Below are 14,448 nucleotides of genomic sequence, written 5' to 3'. Positions count from 1 at the left end.
AGAATCACCTAAGCCCAAGAGCTGGAGGTTGCTGTGAGCTGTAACACCACAGCACTCTACCGAGGTTGACAAAGTGAGACTCTGTCTCTAAAAAAAAAAAAAAAAGAAAGAAATGGGAAATATACATATAGCACTTCTGCACACAATGGCTGTCTCATGGTTTTCCAATCAAACTATGAGCTGAACTAACCTTTGGTTGTATTTAATAGACTTTATTTTGGTTGAAGTTTTAGGTTTACCAAAAAATGGAGCAGATATACCCCTTCATTCTCTCTATTTTTCCTATTATTAACATCTTGCATTAGTGTGGTACATTTGTTATAAATGATATAAATGATAAGCCAGCATTGATATATCATTATTGACAAAGTCCACAATTATATTAGGGTCAATCTTTGTGTTCTATATTCTATGGGTTTTGACAAACGTATAATGACATACATCCACTGTAACACCGTTACAACATCATACAAAATAGTTTCAATTTTCTAAGATCCTCTGAAGATCCCTCCCTTCTGCTCATTCTCCAAATCCCTGGCAACCACTAATCTTTTTTACTGTCTTCATAGTTTTCCCTTTTTTTTTTTTTGAGACAGAGCCTCAAGCTGTCGCCCTGGGTAGAGTGTTGTGGCTTCACAGCTCACAGCAACCTCCAACTCCTGGGCTCAAGCGATTCTCCTGCCTGAGCCTCCCAAGTAGCTAGGACTACAGGCGCCTGCCACAATGCCCAGCTATTTTTTGGTTGCAGCCGTCATTGTCGTTTGGCGGGCCCAAGCTGGATTTGAACCCACCAGCTCTGGTGTATGTGGCTGGCACCTTAGCCGCTTGAGTTACAGGCGCTGAGCCTCCAGCGATCCTCTTGCCTCAGTTTTTCTATTTTTAGTAGAGACAGGGGTTTCACTTTTTTACTCAGGCTGATCTCAAACTCTTGAGCTCAAGCAATCCACCCACCTTGGCCTCCCAGAGTGCTAGGATTACAGGTGTGAATCAACTGCACCTGGCCTAGTTTTTTTTTTTTTTTTTTTAGAGACAGAGTTTCACTCCGTCGCCCTTGGTAGAGTGATGTGACATCACAGCTCACATCAACCTATAGCTCTTGAGCTTAGGTGATTCTCTTGCCTTAGCCTCCCGAGTAGTTGGGATTACAGGCGTCCGCCACAATGCCCAGCTATTTTTTGTTGCAGTTTGGCCAGGGCCAAGTTTGAACCCACCACCCTCAGTATATGGGGCTGGTGCCCTACTCACTGAGCCACAGGTGCCACTCAGTTTTCCCTTTCTCATAATATCATATATGTAGTTGGAATCGAATCATACAGTTTGTAGCCTTTCCATATTGTTTTCTTTCACTTAGCAATATCAACTTAAGGTTCCTCCATGTCTTTCTGTGGCTTGATAGCTAAGTTTTATATATCTATATATGTTTGTGTAGATATATACATAAACATATGTGTACATACAGGATGTCCATGAAGTTGGTGTGCAATTTAAAATAGACAACCATTTAAAAAAATGCACATGAACTTTATGGACACCATGTGTGTGTATACATATAACATATATATGTATATATATATACATATATATATTTTTGGAGAGAGTCTTGCTTTCTTGTTCAGGGTGGAGTGCAATGACCCAAACATAGATCACTGTAATCATTTTTTTTTGACACACAGTCTCACTTGTTGCCCCCTGTAGTGCTCTGATGTCATAGCTCGCAGCAACCTCAAACTCTTGGGCTCAAGCGATTCTCTTGCCTAAGCCTCCTGAGTAACTGGGACTACAGTTGCCTGCCACAATGCCTGGATATTTTTAGAGATGGGATCTCCTTTTAGTTCAGGCTGGTGTTAAACTCGTGAACACAAGCAATCTGCCCACCTAGGCCTCCCAGAGTGCTGGGATTACAGGCGTGAGCCACTGTGCCCAGCCTTGCTCACTGTAATCTTACATTCCGGGGCTCAGGCTCGGCACCTTAGCTCAGTGGTTAGGGTGCTGGCCACATGCCCTGAGGCTGATTTTTTTTTTTTATGAGACAGAGTCTCACTTTGTCACCCTTGGTAGACTGCCATGGTGCATAGCTCACAGCAACCTTCAGCTCTTGGGCTTAGGTGATTCTCTTGCCTCAGCCTCCCAAGCAGCTGGGACTACAGGCACCTAGCTATTTTTTTTTTTTTGCAGTTTATGGCTGGGGCTGGGTTTGAACCTGCCACCTCCGGCATATGGGGCCAGCACCCTACTCTTTTGAGCCACAGGAGCTGCACCCCAGCTATTTTGTTGTTGTTATTGCAGTTTGGCCAGGGCCCTACTCACTGGGCCACAGGTGCCGCCCAGAGGCTGGTGGGTTTGAACCGGGCCTGGGCCTGCCAAACAAAAGTAACAACTACAACAAAAAAATAGCCAGGCCTGGCGCCTGTAGCTCAAGGAGTAGGGCACCAGCCCCATATACCAGAGGTGGTGGATTCAAACCCGGCCCTGGTCAAAAACTGCAACAACAACAACAACAAAAAAAAAAATAGCCAGGCATTGTGGCAGGTGCTTGTGGTCCCAGCTACTTGGGAGGCTAAGACAAGAGAATTGCTTAAGCCCAAGAGTTTGAGGTTGCTGTGAGCTGTGACACTACAGCACTCTATTGAGGGTGACATAATGAGACTCTGTCTCAAAAAAAAAAAAAAAAAGAATTCCCGGGCTCAGGCCATCCTTCTTCCTTAGTCTCTGAAGCAGCTCGAGCTACAGGTGCATACTACCATGTCTGGCTATCATTCCTTTTCTTTCTTCTTTTTTTTGAAGAGACAGAGTCTCACTTTATCGCCCTCAGTAGAATGCCGTGGCATCACACAGCTCACAGCAACCTCCAACTCCTGGGTTTAGGAGATTCCTTTGCCTCAGCCTCCCGAGTAGCTGGGACTACAGGTGCCTGCCACAACACCCAGCTATTTTTTGGTTACAGTTTGGCCGGGGCTGGGTTTGAACCCGCCACCCTTGGTATATGGGGCTGGTGCCCTACCCACTGAGCCACAGGCGCCACCCTTTTTTTTTTTTTTTTGCAGTTTTTGGCTAGGGCCCGATTTGAACCTGCCATCTACGGTACATGGGGCCGGCGCCTTACTCCTTTGAGCCATAGGTGCCACCCCTATCATTTCTTTTTAATAGTGAATAATATTTCATTGTATGGATGTGCCACAGCTTATCCACTTACCTGTTGAAGAACATCTTGGTTGCTTCCAAGTACTGGAAACTGTGAATAAAGCTATTAACATTCAAGTGCAGATTTTTGCTTGGACATAAACTTTCAACTCTTTTGGGAATACGGCAAGGAACACAATGGCTAGATTATACAGTTTTTTAAGAAAGCACCAAACTCAGCAGAGCATGGCGGGGCACACCAGAATTCCCACCTACTTTTTTTTGTAAAATTCTATAATGGAAGTCCCATCTACTTGGCAGGAGGATCACTTAAGCCCAGGAATTCGAGCCTGTAGTGTGCTATGATTATGACCGGGAATAGCTATTTCACTCCAGTGCCTGGGTATCATAGCAAGACTCCATCTCCTAAAAAAAAAAAAATACTGCCAAGGTGACTGTAGAATTTTGCCTTCCTGCCAGCAATCAGTAAGACTTTCTGTTGCTTTACATCCTCACTAGAATTTGGTATTGTCAGTGATTTGGATTTCAGCCATTTTAATAGGATGTGTCTATTATCTAACATGATGTTAAATGGCATCACATTGTCATTTTAATTTGCAATTGCCTAATTATATAAAATGTTGAGCATCTTTCTTTGTCTTCCCCCCCCCTTAATGAAATACCTATTGTACTTGATGGGACATCTGGGAGACAAACTATGGCTATTCAGACTTGCATTTGGCAGATATTTTCTCCAAAATGAACAGAATGAGCCTATCTCTTCAAGGAAAACAACAGATAGTATTTGCTGCCAATGATAAAATTTGAACTTTCAAGGGAAATGAGAATTTTTGAAAACTTGTATTTGTCACAGTGAGCTGGGTGGCTTTCATTTAAAAGACTTTGTTGATAAGATTCAGTACTTACATTTTTGATATTGAATAATGAAATGTATCAACATTTGGAAGATCTGCCTAGACTCAGTGAACCAGTTTTCCAAATAACCATATGTATAATTCTACAAAATCATGCATGAGTAAAACGTCCATTCAAAGTTTAAGATATTTTAATTATTTTAATGTAATAAAGTCTACAATTCAGAGATATGGTTTCAGATTCCATATTTCAACTAATCTTTAAAAACTACAAGTCATAAGCTCAGGCATAGAATCAAAGAAAAGTCACAATTACATGAAAAGTCTACTAAAATGCTTTTCTCTTGCCCAGCTAAATACCTGTGAGCCAAATTTCCTGCATACACTTCAATCAACAATATTTTAAATGCAGAAACAGATATGAGAATACAACTGCCTTCAACTAAGCTCCACATTAAAGAGATTTGTATGTAAAACAATGCTACTTTCTTCTCCTTTCTTTCTACTTTTTTTTTGAGACAGAGTCTCACTCTCTTGCCCTGGGTAGAGTGCCTGGGCTCACAGCAATCTCAAATTCTTGGGCTGAAGCAATTTTCCTGCCTCAGTCTTCCAAGTAGCTGAAAATACTGGCAGCCACCATGACGCTCTCTAGTTTTTCTATTTTCAGTAGGATGCGGTCTTGCTCTTGCTCAGGCTGTTCTCCATCTCCTGGGCTCAAGCAATCTACACTCCTCAGCCTCCTAGAGTGCTAGAACTACAGGTGTGAGCCAATGTATAGCCGCGTATTTTTTTTTTTTTTTTTTTTGTAGAGACAGAGTCTCACTGTACCGCCCTCGGGTGGAGTGCCGTGGCATCACACGGCTCACAGCAACCTCTAACTCTTGGGCTTACGCAATTCTCTTGCCTCAGCCTCCCGAGCAGCTGGGACTACAGGCGCCCGCCACAACGCCCGGCTATTTTTTTGTTGCGGTTTGGCCGGGGCTGAGTTTGAACCCGCCACCCTCGGCATATGGGGCCGGCGCCCTACTCACTGAGCCACAGGCGCTGCCCCCAGCCGCGTATTTTTTTAAAAAGAGATGGGGGGGCGGCGCCTGTGGCTCAGTCGGTAAGGCGCCGGCCCCATATGCCGAGGGTGGCGGGTTCAAACCCGGCCCCAGCCAAACTGCAACCAGAAAATAGCCGGGCGTTGTGGCGGGCGCCTGTAGTCCCGGCTGCTCGGGAGGCTGAGGCAAGAGAATCGCTTAAGCCCAGGAGTTGGAGATTGCTGTGAGCTGTGTGATGCCATGGCACTCTACCGAGGGCCATAAAATGAGACTGTCTCTACAAAAAAAAAAAAAAAAATAAAAATAAATAAATAAAAAGAGATGGGGGCTTGGCGCCAGCCACATACACCAAAGTTGGCGGGTTAGAACCGGTCCAGGTCTGCCATGCAACCACAACTGCAACAAAAAATAGCCAGGGATTGTGGCAGGCGCCTGTAGTCCCAGCTACTTGAGAGGCTGAGGCAAGAGAATAGCTTGAGCCCAAAAGTTGGAGGTTGCTGTGAGCCATGACGCCATGGAACTTTACCAAGGGCGACATAGTGAGACTGTATCTCAAAAATAAGTAAATAAATGAATAAAAGAGATGGGGTCTTGCTATGTTGCCCAGGCTGACCAGGAACTCTGTGCTCAAGTGATCTTCCTGCCTCAGCCTCCAGAGTAGCTGGCATTATAAACATGCACCACTGTACACAGCTTGTTTATATATATATATTTATATATACATTTATATATATATTTATATATATATATATTTTTTTGTAGAGACAGAGTCTCACTTTATGGCCCTCGGTAGAGTGCCGTGGCCTCACACAGCTCACAGCAACCTCCAACTCCTGGGCTTAAGCGATTCTCTTGCCTCAGCCTCCCAAGTAGCTGGGACTACAGGCGCCTGCCACAACGCCCGGCTATTTTTTGTTTTTTGCAGTTTGGCCGGGGCCGGGTTTGAACCTGCCACCCTCGGTATATGGGGCCGGAGCCTTACCGACTGAGCCACAGGCGCCGCCCTATTTATTTTATTTATTTATTTTTTTTCTTGAGACAGAGCCTCAAGCTGTTGCCCTGGGTAGAGTGCTATGGCATCCCCACTCATAGCAGCAACCTCTAACTCCTGGGTTTTAAGCAATTCTCTTGCCTCAGCCCCCAAGTAGCTGGGACCACAGGCGCCCGCCACAATGCCTGGCTACTTTTTAGTTGTAGTTGTCATTGTTGCTTGGCAGGCCCCGGTTGGATTCAAACCTGCCGCTCTGGTGTATGTGGCTGGCGCCTTAGCCACTTGAGCTATAGGCGCTGGGCCAGCTTGTAATATTTTTAATGTAACGCAAATTAAAAAATTTCTAATAGGCCGGATGCGGTGGTTCACACCTGTAATCCTGGCACTCTGGGAGGCCCAGGTAAGTGGATTGCCTGAGCTCACAGGTTCGAGACCAGCCTGAGCCAGAGTGAGACCTCTTCTCTAAAAATAGCTGGACGTTGTGGCAGACGCTAGTCCCAGCTTCCTGGGATGCTGAAGCAGGAGGATTGCTTGAGCCCAAGAATTTGAGGTTGCTGTGAGCTAAAGATGCCACCGCACTCTACCAGGAGAGGCAAAGTGAGACTCTGTCTCAAAAAAAAAAAAAAAAATTCTAGTAAGGCAAGTATCAAAAGATGCAATCCACATAAAGCACTTCGGAGACCTCTAATTTCTAATAAGGCAAATGAGTTCCAAGACCCAAAATTTGAGAACTGCTACTTTGAGAAGCTTTCTTATCTCGCTGGCTATCCCAGTGAAGAAAATTAGGTATTACAATTCGGCTGAAGACTCCTGTTAAGAACCTTCCCTTGCTCTGCTTTCCCTCTTCTGTTATCTTGTTCCTGTTTACTCTACTGCTTCTGAACCTTGGGTTCTTCGCAGGTAGTGAAGAGAGAATGAAGGGACTCTAAGCCCAGGCAGCCCTTCCAAAAACGTCCTCAACTCTCTGGCATAGAGACAGCCCTTTGCGCCTACTACTCAAATCAGGGAGCCCTCCAAAGCACCGGAAAGGATTAATGGGATCAGGGAAGGGCCCAAGCAAGTCGAGGAGCTCCAAATCTTAGGGTTCAAAGAGCAACAGAGCCTAGGGCCTTAGGGGAAAGACTGGCAGTGCGCCTAGAGACAAACCAGTCTACAGAAGCCCTCAGCCGGATTCCTCCACCTTGCGAGGCAAGACCGCCCACAGCCTCTTCGTGCCCGCGTAGCCCCGCCCCAAGGCTCCGCGTTCCGCCCCCTGCTACCTAACACGCAACTTGGCGCGGCCGGGGTGGGGGGGGCCTTTCACGACACTTCGGCCCTTTCCGGCCAGCCGCGCAGATGCTTACGTGTCGGGAGGCGGAGCCCATGAGAGCAAATCCTTGCTTACACCCTCGTTCAGTCGCGGCTGTTGTGGTATACCTACCTCCGCAGAGGCATGGCAGTGACTGCCCGGTCCGCGCGGGCCCCGCCTAGCTCAGGTAGGCTTGGGACCCCGCCCGCTGGTCTCAGAGGGGCAGGGGCAAGAGGGCGCCAGGTAGAACCTGGGGAAAGAGGCTTCTGTGGAGAAGAGGGTGTTCTGAGACATTGCGGAGTGTGGCTTCTGGACGATGATAACATTCGGGGTACTTTGCGGCTAGTGAGCGGTAGTCTGAGGGGTTCTGGGACGCTGGGGGATCCTGGAGGAGAGGTTGCCCTGCAGTGATGTTTCGGGTAGTCAGAGATCAGTGGGAGAACCTAGGTGGGCGGAAGCCCTGGGTTTTGGGGGGGCTGTGATACGGAGAGGAGTCCCCTTCCATCCTTGCACACACTTTTTTCCATTTATTGGTTGCAGGTAAAGTACAGAAAGACAAGGCTGGACAGACCTCAGGCCCCAGGCAAGGCAGCCGAATGGAGAAACTGTTGGGTTTTGAGTGGACAGATTTGTCCAGCTGGCGGAGGTTAGTGACTCTGCTAAATCGACCAACGGATCCTGCAAGCCTGGCTGTCTTTCGTTTTCTCTTTGGTGAGTCCAGTTTCTGGTTGGGAGCAGTTTGGTGTTGGGTGGGAGAAGGTCAGTTGTCCACTTCTTGCTTACTAGTAGACTTTGGCTCCTTTTCCTCAGAGCTGAAGATATTGATATAAAGGAAGAGGTGTTTGTAAAATTTAGAATCAAACCTGGCTTTGTCTCCTCCATTTAGGTTTTTGTTTCTTTTTTTCGAGATAGAGTCTCACTTTGTCACACCTTCAGTAGAGTGCTGTGGCATCATAGCTCACAGCAACCTCCAACTCTTGGGACCGAGCAATTCTCTTGCCTCAGCCTTCTGAGTAGCTGGGACTAGAGGCGCCCGCCACAATGCCCAGCTACTTTTTGTTGCAGTTGTCATTGTTGTTTAGCTGGCCCGGGCCGGGTTTGAACCCACCAGCCTTGGTGTAATGCCATAACCACTGTGCTTCAGGCACCGAGCCTTTTTTTTTTTTTAGAGGTGGGGGTCTCCTTCTTGCTCAGGCTGGTCTCAAACCTCTGAGCTCAGGACAATCCACTGGCCTCGTCCTCCCAGAGTGCTTGAATAAGAGACGTGAGCCACCTTGCAGGGCCTTTTTTTTTTGAGACAGAGTCTCACTTTGTTGCCCCCAGTAGAGTGCTTTGGCATCACAGCTCACAGCAACCTCAAGCTGTTGGGCTCAGGCAATTCTCTTTTTTCAGCCTCCCAAGTAGCTGAGACTACAGGTGCCTGCCACAATGCCCCGTTGTTTTTAGAGATGAGGTTTCGCTCAGGCTTATGCTGGTCTAGAACCTGTGAGCTCAGGCAATCTACCAGCCTTGGCCTCCCAGTGTGCTAGGATTACAGGTGTGAGCCACTGCACCCGGCCAGGTTTTTTTTTTTTTTTTCCGAAGAGTCTCACTCTGTTGCTCTCTGTAAAGTGCTGTGATGTCATAGCTCATAGCAACTTCAAACTCCTAGGCTTATGCAATCCTTTTACCTCAGCATCCCAAATAGCTGGGACTATAGGCTCCCACTGCAACCCCCTGCTAGTTTTTCTATTTTTAGTAGAGATTGGGTCTCCCTCTTGCTCAGGCTGGTCTCACCTGCCTTGTCCCCCTAAGGTGCTAGGATTACAGGTGTGACCCACCGCGCCTGGCTTCCAGGTAGGGTTTCATGGTCAGAAATGCTTTGATCTGAAGCTATATGAAATACAGAGGCAAAGGAGTAGGTTGCCCAGTAACTATGCTAAAGGTATCAGAGAAACAGAGCAGGGGTAATGGACCAGACATTTTGGCTGTGACTTCCTAATCTAGAGCTTCCTAACTCATAGGGCACAGCATTGTGTTTGGATTAGACAATAGGTGTTAATATTATCTGATATTCCCTTAGTACAGTAGTTCTGAACTGGAGGATAATTTTGTTCTTTGGGGGACATTTGGCAGTATCTGGAGACATTTTTAGTCATCACAACTGTGGTGAGGAGGAATGGGGCAGCTGGCATCTGTATAGGGGTCAGGGATGCTCCTACATGTCCTTTAGTACACTGGAGAGATGTGTCCCAATAAATAATTAACCAGCCCCAAATGTGACTAGTCCTAGGTCTCAACCTTTAACCCAAGCTGGCTTCCTGCTCTAAGCAGCCTCTTCTGTTCATCCCATTGTGTTGTTTTGGCCAAATACTACTGTTTTCTGGGTGTGCCCGGGAGCAAAAAAGGTTGAAAAGCACCCCCTAGAGCATTTTCTTTCTTTCTTTTTTTTTGAGACATTTTCACTTTGTCACCCTGGGTAGAGTCCTCCCATGGCATCATAGCTCACAGCAACCTCAAGCTCTTGGCTCAAGCGATTCTCTTGCCTCAGCCTCCCAAGTAGCTGTGACTACAGGTGCCTGCCAGAACACCCAGCTATTTTTAGAGACAGGGTCTCACTCTAGCTCAAGCTTGTCTTGAAGTGGTGAGTTCAAGTGATCTGCCCACCTTAGCCTCACAGAGTGCTAGGATTACAGGTATGAGCTACTACGCCAGCCTTAGCACTTTCTAAAGTCCAGTAGGATGGGTTTTTATAATTATCAAAACCCTTAGTTTTATAGTGTTTTATACACTTTTCTCGTTTAATTCTCTCTGTAACTCTATTGAGGGTTATGTTATGAGCCTCCCTTTTGCAAAAAGGGAATTAGCTCATTGAACTTCAGAGGCTATTCTAGATGACATAACTGACATAATGCCTCCCAGAGAGTAGGCACTCAATTATTTAATAATTAATATCGAATAAATAGCAGATCCATAATTAGAAAAGTAGTCTGGCCCTGGAGCTGGGCACATTTGACTGTATTCCACTATATTCTGCTTCCTTAGCTGAGGCCCCTTCTCCTGTTTCCTTCTCAGGGTTCTTGATGGTACTGGACATTCCCCAGGAGCGAGGGCTCAGCTCTCTGGACCGAAGATATCTGGATGGGCTGGAGGTGTGCCGCTTCCCCTTGCTGGATGCCCTGCACCCACTGCCACTTGACTGGATGTATCTTGTCTACACCGTCATGTTTTTGGGTGAGGGGAACTATGGGAGAGATGGGAGTATTGACTGACCTGCCAGAAACACAGAAATAAGAAGCATGCTGATGAATGACCAAGGTCTTGGGCACTTTCTGCTGTGATTCAGTTTTATGCTGCTGACTTGTGTTGTCATTTGAGCTGAGATCTCGTAACTCTTCTTTTTAAAATAACATTTAATTTTCATTTAGTTTTACAAATTGCAAAATGTTTGGTGACTTTTCTTAATCTCAATCACATCTTGTCCCAGGGAAGCTGGGCCTGTGGTGTCCCCTTGACCTCTTAATCCTCTCCCCATAAATCCCAGGGGCACTGGGCATGATGCTGGGCCTGTGCTACCGGATAAGCTGTGTGTTATTCCTGCTGCCATACTGGTATGTGTTTCTCCTGGACAAGACATCATGGAACAACCACTCCTATCTATATGGTTTGTTGGCCTTTCAGCTGACATTCCTGGATGCAGACCATTACTGGTATGAGTCTGGGGGACATGGGAATGGGTTGGCTGGGTCAGGAGGTTACCAGAAATAGGATCCTAGTAAAGTTCCAAAATTTGACCCAATAAATAATTCACCAAAGGGTGATTACAAGGTCATGCTTTGATTTGGATGGATTTGGGAAGAAGGACCAGCTAGTTGGGGCACTTGGAATGACAAAAAGCAAAATGGCTCTGTCTTACCTCTTCACCTTATCCCTGTCTCCCCAGGTGCCTTGATTTACCTGCTTCTTGTAGCCCTTTTAGAGAAAAGACTAAAAGCCAGACATAGATGTGTTCAGGTAGCTTAAGGGTGGTCATATGGAAGAGGGAGATTTTCTCTCTGTGAGTCCAGAGCCAAGAGTAGAAGTTGCTCTGAGGCAGAGGTTGTGTCAGGAGGAAAAGGGGCCACCAAGGCTGCTCAGCATTGCTCTCTGGGGAGAGGTGACCCTTCTCCATTTCCGGTCTAGGTGACCATCTCTCAGGTGAGACAGAGAAGAGATTTGAAGACAGGGTGACAGGGCAGATGACCTTAGGGGTTCTTTCCATTGTTAAGGGAAAAACAAATATATGTGTCAGTAATGTGAGTACAGGGGTCTGGCACGGTGGCTTATACCTGTAATCCTAGCACTCTGGAATTGCGAGGCAGCTGGATTGCTTGAGCTCAGAATTTTGCGACCAACCTGAGCAAGAGCAAGACCTCAATTCTACTAAAAATAGAAAAAGTAGAGCAGCACCTGTGGCTCAGTGGGTAGGGCACCAACCCCATATACTGAGGGTGGCGGGTTTGAACCCAGCGCCAGCCAAACCAACAAAAAATAGCCAGGTGCCTATAGTCTCAGTTACTCGGGAGGCTGAGGCAAGAGAATTGCCTAAGCCCAGGAGTTGGAGGTTGCTGTGAGCTGTGATGCTACAGCACTCTATCAAGGGCGATAAAGTGAGACTCTGTCTGTAAAAAAAAAAAAAAGAAAGAAAGAAAAAGTAGCCAGGCTTTGTGGCAGGTGCCTGTAGTACCATATACTGGGAAGGCTGAGGCAAGAAGATCGCTTGAGCCCAAGAGTTTGAGGTTGCAGGGCAACAGAGTAAGAGCCTGTCTCAAAAAAAAAAAAAAAAAAAAAAAATGAGTACAAGGGGCTGGGTGCGGTGGCTCATGCTTGTAATCCTAGCACTGTGGGAGGCCAAGGTGGGTGAATTGCTTGAGCTCACAAGCTGGAGACAAACGAGTAAGAGTGAGACCCCATCTCTACTAAAAATGAAAATCTGAGACAGGGGATTGCTTAAGCCCAAGAGTTTGAGGTTGCTGTGAGCTACGATGCCATGGCAGGGCAGTCCACCAAAGGTGACAAAGTAAGGCTATGTCTCAAAAAAAGAAAAAGTACAAGGAAAAAATGTCAAACATTGAATTCATTAACAGTCATTAAGTTTTACTTGTTAATACACATATAAATAACCCTTTTGTAAAATTTTAAAGTCATTCAGAATGGCTAGCTCTGATCATAGAGATTTAAGAAATTAAGAGGCGGCGCTTGTGGCTCAAAGGAGTAGGGCACCGGCCCCATGTGCCAGAGGTGGTGGGTTCAAACCCAGCCCTGGCCAAAAACTGCAAAAAAAAAAAAAAAATTAAGAAGGAATTTTTTTTTTTTTTGTGATTTTTGGCCAGGGCTGGGTTTGAACCCGCCACCTCCGGCATATGGGACCGGCGCCCTACTCCTTGAGCCACAGGTGCCGCCCTACTTCTTTTTTTTTGTAGAGACAGAGTCTCACTTTATGGCCCTCAGTAGAGTGCTGTGGCCTCACACAGCTCACAGCAACCTCTAACTCCTGGGCTTAAGCGATTCTCCTGCCTCAGCCTCCCAAGTAGCTGGGACTACAGGCGCCCGCCACAATGCCCGGCTATTTTTTGGTTGCAGTTTGGCCGGGGCCGGGTTTGAACCCACCACCCTCGGTATATGGGGCCGGCGCCCTACCAACTGAGCCACAGGCGCCGCCCAAGAAGGAATTTTTTTTTGGAGAGTCTCACTTAGTAGAGTGCTGTGGCGTCACAACTCACAGCAACCTCAAACTCTTAGACTTAAGCAGTTCTCTTGCCTCAGCCCCTCCCAAGTAGCTGGGACTACAGGTGCCTGCCACAACGCCTGGCTATTTTTTTTTTTTGGTTGTTATTGCAGATGTCATTGTTTTAGCTGGCCCAGACTGGGTTCGAACCTGCCAGCCTCACTGTATGTGGTCAGCACCCTACCCACTGAGCTACGAGTGCTGCCCAGCAATTTTTTTTTTTTTTTTGAGACAAGGTCTTACTTTGTCACCCAAACTGGAGTGCAGCGGCTTGATCATAGCTCACTGCAGCCCTGAACTCTGAGGCCGAAGGGATTCTCCTACCTTATTTTTGAATATCCAGGACTATAGGCATGCACCACCATGCCTGGCTAATTGTTTTTTTTGTTTGCTTGTTTTTGTTTTTGTTTCTTGTAGAGACAAGGTTTTGCTATGTTGCCCAGGCTGATCTCAAACTTCGGACCTCAAGCAATCCTCCTGCCTTGCTCTCCCAATAGTGCTAGGATCATAGGCGTGAACTACCTAGCCAAGAGGCAGTTTTCTGTTTATCTGAAAAGTTCTGTTTATTACTTTATGCATTTAAAAAAAAAACTAGCTGTCAGCTCAGCGCCTGTAGCTCAAGCAGCTAGGGTGCCAACCACATACACCGGAGCTGGTGGGTTCGAATCCAGCCTGGGCCTGCCAAACAACAATGACAACTACAACCAAAAAATAGCTGGTGTTGTGGCAGGCGCCTGTAGTCCCAGCTACTTGGGAGGCTGAGACAAGAGAATCGCAGCTGTAATGCTATGCACTCTACCCAGGGCCACAGCTTGAGACTATCTCACAGGGCGACAGCTTGAGACTCTTTCTCAAAAAAAAAAAAAAACTAGCAGTCTTTTACTCAGGGAGTTTTTTTTTTTTAAGAGACAGAGTCTCACTTTGTTGCCCTCGGTACAGTGCTGTGGCATAACAGCTCACAGTACCTCCAGCTCCTGGGTTTAGGCGATTCTCTTGTCCCAGTCTCCCGAGTAGCTGGGACTACAGGCACCCGCCACAACGCCCGGCTATTTTTTAGTTGCAGTTTGGCCAGGGCCAGGTTTAAACCCGCTACCCTTGGTATATGGGGCTGGCGCCCTACTCACTGAGCCATAGGCACCGCCCTACTCAGGGCTTTTTACATGACGGGCACTATATAAAACATTAAAAATTTTTCCTCATTGAAACCCTATAAGGACCATAGTGGTGTTCACATTTTATAGATAAAGAAACTAAGTAGTAAAGGATTTTGCTAAGGTGACATAGCAGTTAAGAAAAGAAAGTGAGAGGCTGGGCACGGTGGCTTATGCTTATAATCTTAGCACTTGGGAGGCCAAGGTAGGTAGATTGCCTGAGCTCACAGGTGC

At 46.7% G+C, this 14,448-nt stretch overlaps 1 protein-coding gene across 3 annotated transcripts in view; it reads left to right on the top strand.

The window, feature by feature from the left end:
- Positions 1-7,359: 7,359 nt before the first annotated feature.
- Positions 7,360-14,448, top strand: part of GGCX (gamma-glutamyl carboxylase) — a 24,935-nt gene continuing 17,846 nt past the window's right edge. For 2 of the 3 annotated variants that reach the window (XM_053586793.1, XM_053586794.1), the window contains exons 1-4: positions 7,366-7,504; positions 7,858-8,028; positions 10,372-10,530; positions 10,841-11,006. In XM_053586793.1, the coding sequence (XP_053442768.1) occupies positions 7,462-7,504; positions 7,858-8,028; positions 10,372-10,530; positions 10,841-11,006 (539 nt within the window). In that variant the 5' untranslated portion in view covers positions 7,366-7,461. Of the gene's footprint in view, positions 7,505-7,857; positions 8,029-10,371; positions 10,531-10,840; positions 11,007-14,448 lie in introns of all 3 variants that reach the window. The other variant, XM_053586792.1, reaches the window with a different exon arrangement.

The sequence above is a fragment of the Nycticebus coucang genome, chromosome 4 (genome assembly GCF_027406575.1).
Source record: "Nycticebus coucang isolate mNycCou1 chromosome 4, mNycCou1.pri, whole genome shotgun sequence".
In the NCBI taxonomy this organism is placed as follows: Eukaryota; Metazoa; Chordata; class Mammalia; order Primates; family Lorisidae; genus Nycticebus; species Nycticebus coucang.
Note: the sequence above shows the minus strand (reverse complement) of the source record. Positions and strands in the feature narration are given on the sequence as shown.